This window comes from Lissotriton vulgaris, unplaced genomic scaffold, assembly GCF_964263255.1.
Source record: "Lissotriton vulgaris unplaced genomic scaffold, aLisVul1.2 SCAFFOLD_275, whole genome shotgun sequence".
Lineage (NCBI taxonomy): Eukaryota > Metazoa > Chordata > Amphibia > Caudata > Salamandridae > Lissotriton > Lissotriton vulgaris.
In genome coordinates, this window is record NW_028252092.1 from 216,327 (window position 1) to 224,301 (window position 7,975).

The 7,975-nt window shown below is 41.7% G+C and overlaps 1 protein-coding gene across 1 annotated transcript in view; it reads left to right on the forward strand.

Annotated features, from left to right (window-relative positions):
- LOC147662666 (pepsin A-like) overlaps positions 1–5,371 on the forward strand; it is a 114,879-nt gene extending 109,508 nt beyond the window's left edge. Inside the window, exons 9-11 of the mRNA XM_086950997.1 lie at positions 3,201–3,993; positions 4,135–4,363; positions 4,426–5,371. Coding sequence (XP_086807123.1) covers positions 3,201–3,470 — 270 coding nt within the window. The 3' untranslated portion in view covers positions 3,471–3,993; positions 4,135–4,363; positions 4,426–5,371. The remainder of the gene's footprint in view (positions 1–3,200; positions 3,994–4,134; positions 4,364–4,425) is intronic.
- The last annotated feature ends 2,604 nt before the right edge of the window (positions 5,372–7,975 follow it).

Genomic DNA, 7,975 nt, shown 5'->3' on the forward strand with positions numbered 1-7,975 from the left:
ATAAATATTCAAACCCCTCCTGTATTGACATTCTTCGGAAGTTTAGACTATTATAGGGACCACCTTCCATCGCTAAGATTATTGATATGGTTATCAATATGCAGCTCTCGTTCTATATGAAATTAAACACAATCATTATCAGCTTTCCTTCCATTTTCCACTTCATCAGGGAACGAATTCCATAGATATAAATATAAGAGAAGAACTCAGGACTTCAATAAACCAAAGACATGAACATACCCCCGTTCAACAGAACCTTTTAATAGCTCTCCACACAGTTGACCAAATAATGGCTATTACTCACCTTACCATTTGTCCAAGAGTGGTTTACTTCCTTGATGGGAAAACTGGATTCAGCAGTTTAAGAGCTGTTTATTTTTCCCTGGCCACTACTGGCAGAGTTCGGCATGGATCAGATATTGCGTATATGCCCCATATACCCAAAACCAACATTGTACATCATTAGGATTCAAGCATCAGCTACATCTGGAGCTCCATGAATGCTCTGGAGACCATCAGTAAATTGGAACCTCTTTTTGAGAATGAAAGGCTGGATGCGTGAGATGGAACTTCACCTCAATACTTCTAAAGCTGAGCTTCTGTGACCGCAACCAATCCAGGCGACCTCTCCTTCAACGGGTTACTATCAAGCCTGAATCAATAGTATTACACTGCATGTTTCTCTCAAATTCTGGATGAAGCTTCTATCAATAGTACTCAAAATAATAATTGTCTCTAGTTCTGGAAAAAGACTCTATGAACAGTATTGAACTTCGAACCTTTCTCGAATTCTGCATGACGCCTGTATCAATAGCATTGAACTTCCTAATTATGGATGAAAACTTTATTAATAGTATCAAACTTCATACTTGTCTTTAGTTATGGAAGACTCTTGTATCAATAATATTGAACTTCATATGTGTCCTTAATTCTGTTGAAGCTTGTATCAATAGTCTTAAACTTCATATGTGCCTTTAATTATGGATGAAACCAGATACAATGGAGCTGTTGTCAGAAAATTCGGTACTTAGATGTGGTGGTTGGAATGGCTCGGTTTTTACAGTCTGTTAAACAGAGTTTTAATGATGAACTGTAGTGGGTTTTGGACAGTTAGGTTTGGGCCCTTTTAATGATTTAAATTGTCAATTGAGTTTTAGAATATTTTATGAACAATTCTGTAAATAAACTTGTTTTTGTTCCTACCTACCAGTATCAATAGTGTTAAACTTCATACGTGTCTTTAATTATGGATTAAGCTTCTATCAATAGGGTTGAGCTTCATTCTTGTGTCTATTTTTGGATGAAGCCTCGATCAATAGTAGTAAACTTCCTACTTGTTTTTAATTATGGATGAAACATTTATCAATAGTATCAAGCTTCATACTGGTCTTTAATTATGGATGAAGCCTGTATCTACAGCATTGCACTCAAAAACTTTTCTCTAATAATGGATGAAATCTGTATCAATAGTATTAAACTTCATACTTGTCTCTAATTATGGATGCAGCCTCTATTAATATCATTGAACTTCATACTTGTTTTTAATTATGGATGACATTTTTATCAATAGTATCAAACTTCATACTTGTATCTGATTATGGATGAAGCCTCGATCAACAGTATTAAACTTCATACTTGAATCTGATTATGGATGAAGCCTCATCAATAGTATTAAACTTCATACTTGTATCTGATTATGGATGAAACCTCGATCAATAGTATTTAAACTTCATACTTGTATCTGATTATGGATGAAGCCTCAATCAATAGTATTAAACTTCATACTTGTGTCTGATTATGGATGAAGCCTCGATAAATAGTATCAAACTTCATACTTGTATCTGATTATGGATAAAGCCTCAATCAATAGTATTAAACTTCATACTTGTATCTGATTATGGATGAAGCCTCGATCAATAGTATTAAACTTCACACTTGTATCTGATTATGGATGAAGCCTCGATCAATAGTATTAAACTTCATACTTGTATCTGATTATGGATGAAGCCTCAATCAATAATATTGAGCTTCTTCTCAATTGTAGATCATACCATCTACCCTCGCGCCTAAGGTACTATCAAGGGCGTCTTTTATCCTCTGCGTCTTCTTTGCATAATTCTTTCAATAATGACTCGGACTCACAGGATCACATTATTTATGCTGACTCTGTGACCAAAGCAAACTGCTGCATGACCTGCAATTTAATTGACTAAAACCCTTCAAAATCCTCAAAGCCAACTCAAAGAACATCATGACAGCATTAAAGACCATGATGGTAAACACACAAAACAACTCACTTCAAAATATTGTACATCACTATCACCCACTTTTATGAGGCAATCAATTGGCCTCCCAGAACCTGGTAAATAACCATGGCTTTGGGGGGTGGAGCTATCCATGTTCTAGACTAGTTTACCTGGAGCCCCATTTCTATTCAATTACCACATGGTGAAGAGATCTTGGATCTCCAGAACATTTTCCAAACCTACATAGGCCGTCCACTTGTGCCCAAACACACACTGTGTTGGAGTTGGTTTGCTTCCTGACTGGCCCCACCCACATTCCCCTCAAAGAATGCTTTGATGCTCTCCTTTCTCAAGAAGTTGATACTGGCTAGCCATTGCTATAAATACTATATAACACCTCTATAAAAAAGATGACATAGTTTGCAAACTGTGGCTGTGGCAAATTCTAACTTTGTTAGCCATGGGTCAACATGCTTATTTTTTGGGTACCTACAGCTGATGGTTTTAAGTGTTTTGTTAACTGCATTTAATTGATGTTTGGTCAGAACTACTTACCCTGATGGCATTAAATATTCTAAGTTACTTTAAGAAAGAAAAGGTACAGTAAACAAATACACTGGTGACTACTTTGCCTTAGATACACAGGGTCTATCCATTGATGATGACTTTTTACAAACCTCTGCCTCTAAACAAGACACTCAAACCTCACCTCAAGGCAAACCTTCTGTGGCCACTGGGGTAACATGCGCACTATCTTTGGAATTGTTTGCAATCTCCAATGCTGTACATGGAGAAATCGTGTGCCCCGTCTTATGTTTGCATGACTCTGCATATCCTGTCTAGTGTTAGTGCTCTTGAAGGTCAAGACAGTCTGCTGCTGGACATGGCTGTTCACTCTGCTTCATTGAATTATAAACAACATAGTTGTAAAGTGTTTCTTTTTTTTCACTTTAGGATACTTGCACCTTTGGATTCCAGAACTCATCATCCATTGCCTGGACCCTGGGAGACGTTTTTATTAGAGAATATTACACAGTTTTTGACCGGGCTAACAACCAGGTTGGCTTTGCTCCAGTTTTGCCACCGCATCATTCAACTGTTTCCCCTTATCCCACACTTTCCACCATGACTTCCACATCTTCTTCAAATGTAGGTGTTCCACTCACATCCATGTTGTACTTCTTGTCTTTCTTAACCCCCCTCTTAGTCTCAGCCTGGGGGTAGATGTAATGTCTTTCTGGTCTTCTCTGCAGTCCATGTCTTCTTCCTATTCATTGTCTTCTCCACATTCCAGAGTCGCCACCAACAAAAAATTGTTTCTTATTGTAAGGCCAATAGCCATATTCTCCCTTTTCTTTTTCTTTATCCAAACATGAAGTCTTCTCCTGCTCCTAATCTCTATCGCCATCAATCACTCATCTCTTACCATAAGACCAATACTCACCTTCAGCCTGTTTCACATTTTGGTCCATTCCATGTGTTCTCTAAGGGCTAGATGTATCAAGCATGTTTCCAGTCGCTAACTCCCAGAATCAAAGAATTGGGCTATTTGCAACCGGAAGAATGCATTTTGGTGTGTATCAATCCCAAATTGTTACCAAATCGCAGTTTGAATTTCCGAATACATACTGATTCGGTATTAGAAAGAGGCATGGTTAGGGCGTCCCTTCCTAATACAGAATCGGTATGGTATGTGTTACTGTTTTGCCACTGATTTCTAATCGCAAAACAGTAATACATGCAACCAGTTTAACCCCTTCCGTGCTGATGACATAACGGTTCCGTCATCAGCTACGGGTGAGCTGTGCTGATGACGGAACCGTTCCGTCATGACTCCGCCCGCGCAAGGCGGAGTCAGCACAGGCGGAAAATACGCCCCGCACGGAAGGGGTTAAACCTGGTGGTAACCCATGTGCAAGGGTGGAGGGGTCTCCTGGGGTCCCCTTCCCTTGAGAATGTAAGTTAAATATTTTTTAAGACTAGGCAGTGGTGCCACAGACCACTGCCTACTATTAAAAAATGAAACTGCAAAGTTTCATTTTTCTTTTTAAATGCTTTCCCTTTTCCTTTCAAAACAGGCTGCATTAAAAAAAACAAAATAATTGCTTTCTTAAAAAGTAATGATAAATACAACAAATGTTTTAAAAGGGTCCAAGGGATATGACGTTTAAAGACCCAGTAATCACAGACATTGTGGTCTGCTGGCCTTAGCAGGCCACCATCCCTGCGACGGCAGGAATTTCTGAAGGGTCACAATTTGCGACCTACCTTATTAATATTCATGGGGTATGACTATTTAAGACCCACTACAAATCGCTACTGAAACTCAAAAGATTCTACATGATTGGCCCACTCTCCCTCTTCTCTTTACTTCTTATTTTCTGCATATTCCAAATGTGTATCCAAACCAACATTACCTACTTGTTCTATGTCCTCAGCACATTCCTCCGCTTCCTTCCTTATCTCATCTTCTGCACATTCCAGATCCCTACCCACACCCTCATCAACCATTGATTGTTCAATATCGGCCCATTCCTCCTTTTCCCTTTTCCACTCACCTTCTACATATTCCAAATCCGCACCCACACTGACATTATTCACTCATTCTAGGCCCTCAGCCCATTATCCTCTCTCCACATTCTTCATCTTCTACACATTCTATGTCCCACCTACTCCCTCATCAACCAATGATTCTACATCTCCAGCCCGTTCACCCTTTCCTTTTTACTCCTTACTTTCTACACATTCCAAATTTGCACCCAGACAGATATTGTCTACTTGCTGTTTTTCCTCAGTCCTTTTCTTCTCTTCTCCATAATCCTCATTTTCTAAGCATGTGAGTTCTTCACCCTCATCCGCAATTTGTCTCGGATCCCCTCTCAGTCCTACTCCCGGGGTGGGGCATTTGCTGTATCTTCACCCTCGATTGCTTTCTGTAATTAATAACTATGGTGTCTGCACAAGCTGATCCTCAGATGGTTGTAGTACCTGAGGTTCCCTTCGTCTGAGGTTGTCTCTTGAAATGTCTTAAGAACACCAGCAAGAGGAGCAGCGAAGATCCTCGAATGAACACACCTGCAATCCTTGTAAACATACCTTAAATAAAGAGGATAGTGCACACCATAGTTTGCGTCTCTGTTTATATTTATGATTTGTGAAGTAACGCATGTTATAGCACTGTAATACATCCACGTGTACTTCAAAGAACAGAGGGTGTGGAACAATGAATATGTTTGAACATAGCTTGAACTAGAGCTCAAATGAAGCAGCACACTGGTGTTCGTCTGCGGCAAGGCGGCCTTCAGGAAGGAAGGCCTCCCCCTGTTTCTGTAGATGGAGTCCCCAGGTGAAAACTGGTGAAAGACAAGGAGTTACCAGTGGAATCAGGAACTACTGATCCCCCAGCAACTCCACATCCTCATGGGACCTCTCATCCCTGCTAGCTCTGTCTCCCCAACTTCCAAGTCACTGGTACCTCTGGTATGTAAACTGCAGGGGTTAAAGCTAAAGTGCCTTACAATAGGCATTCTGTAATGTGGTGCTTAAATATCTTGTAGGGATATCATTGAATTCTGGCACTTTCCTAGACTACCTCCAACACTGGGCTGTATTAAGACCAACATTACAGCAGCGCTACAGAGTACTGGACTGAATTTCAATAATTAATGTAGTTGGACTTTTTGCTAAGTTATGTGTATCTGTAAAGCGCACTATCACATAACCACAAGGGAAGTCCAGGCACTGAGCAGGTGTGTGTGCCTAGCCCAGGCTATGGTAGGCTGGTTATTTGAAAAGCCAGGTCTACAGCATCTTGTGGAACTCAAGAAGAGAAGAGGAGGCTCTGATGTGGAACGGGAGGTTGATCCACGCTTTAGGAGTGATGTAAGAGAACGCTCGTCCTTCTGATCTGGGGCTGTGTATGCGAGGGATGGTTGCAAGTAGGAGTCCTACGGAGTGGATGTGTCAGGATGGTTGGTGGAAGGAGAAGCAACAGTGCGGGTAGGTGGTGCCTGAGTTGTGTAGTGCCTTGAATGTGTGTGTGAGGAGCTTGAATTGAGCACGTATGTGTATCTGGAAACAGTGAGGTTCCCTGGGGTGATATGAGTTCTGTGTGGGAGGTTGAGGATGAGTCTGGCTCCTGAGTTCTGGATGGCCTGTAGTCTTCTAGTGACTTGCTTTACATTTGTCCTACATAGTGAACAAAACTAGGGAAGATGAGGATCCCCTGGAATGTCCGAGGACAAAGCATAAAAAAGAAAGTAAGGAAGTAATTCCCTTAGATCACCACCTTCACCTAGTGCCTTGTTACCTCACGCCGCCTTCCTGGAGCCTCCCATGAGCCTTGAGAGCCGCGGGTTAGCTGGTGAACACACTTCTGCTACATGTGCCCTTAGAGGCAATAATCCACTTTGGCTCGTTCTGGTATTCGCTCGGACTCCACTTTACCTTGAGCAAATGTAAACATTAGTGTCTGTTCATACAGATATGTATGTGTCTTGTACACATACGAGTTTTGATGATGATTGGCTAAATTTGTTGAAAATGGAATCAAAAGGCCAACATGTATGTGTTTCTACTTCTATATGGCACCCTTGTTTTGTGAACTGTAGAAATACCACCTTGTTTAACCAGATATCTGCATGTATGAATATGAACACATATGCTCATATATTAACACATATGAGCATTTATGCCACATATCATGCTACTTTTAAGCTAGGGTGAAACTTAACTTACACCAGAGTAATTTGCATAATTTCTGGAAACTGTATTACATTTGTTACTTACAATACCCAAAATTGCAACCTTCCATCACATCACCTCAGTGACCTTGTTCCACCCACCATTACGGCATTATCCATGGCTTTTCCGTGTGATACCTTTCCGTGTAATACTTTCCCGGTACTTCTGGGCATCCCACCCGGGGGTTGAGTCTGCTTGTTTTCTTGTATAATGAATCTACCTGTGTGCATCCCAATGGTATCCTTCCCTCCTAAGTATTTTGTATACCACCCGTCAATCCTGTAAAGCGCTCTGATACCCTCACGGGTCTGGTTCGCGCTCTATAAAACTTTAAAATAAAATAAAAAATAAAATCACGTAATTACTCCATCATTGTCATTGTCATAAAGAATATAGTGCAAGAGCCTAGAAACAATGGGGCAGATTTATGTTAACTGGCGCATCCCGAGGGATGCGCCAGTTAACATGCGCCACAGTGCGCCGCAGCTACGCCACCCATGGTGCGCCGCATTTATGATGCAGCGCACCATGGGGCAAAAACGGCACAGATGCGTGACGCATCTGTGCCGGAAATGTGGCGCATTGCTGGAGTTGCGTCGCAAGCGCGACGCAGCTCCAGCAATGCTCTGGGGGGGCCTATTCTTTCAATGCTGCCTCAAGCCTTACGGCTGCTTCAAGCAGGCGCAGGGTTTTGACGCAGCATTGCCCTGAAAGTGACTGAGTGAAATCTCATAGAACGCCCCCCCTGCGCAGGAACGCCTCCTCATGGCGCAGTGCTGTACAACGTGACGCATCTCCTAGATGCGTCACGTTGTAAATAGGGCGCAGGGATGCGCCACGTTTCCGCGCCATTGCGTCACGCAACAGCGGCGTAAACGTGGCGCAAGCCCTTCATAAATCTGCCCCAATGTGAACAACGAGACAACGTGCAGCTGTTTGCACCAATTGTGATTTATTTGATTTTGTTCAGCACGAAATGCGTCCTT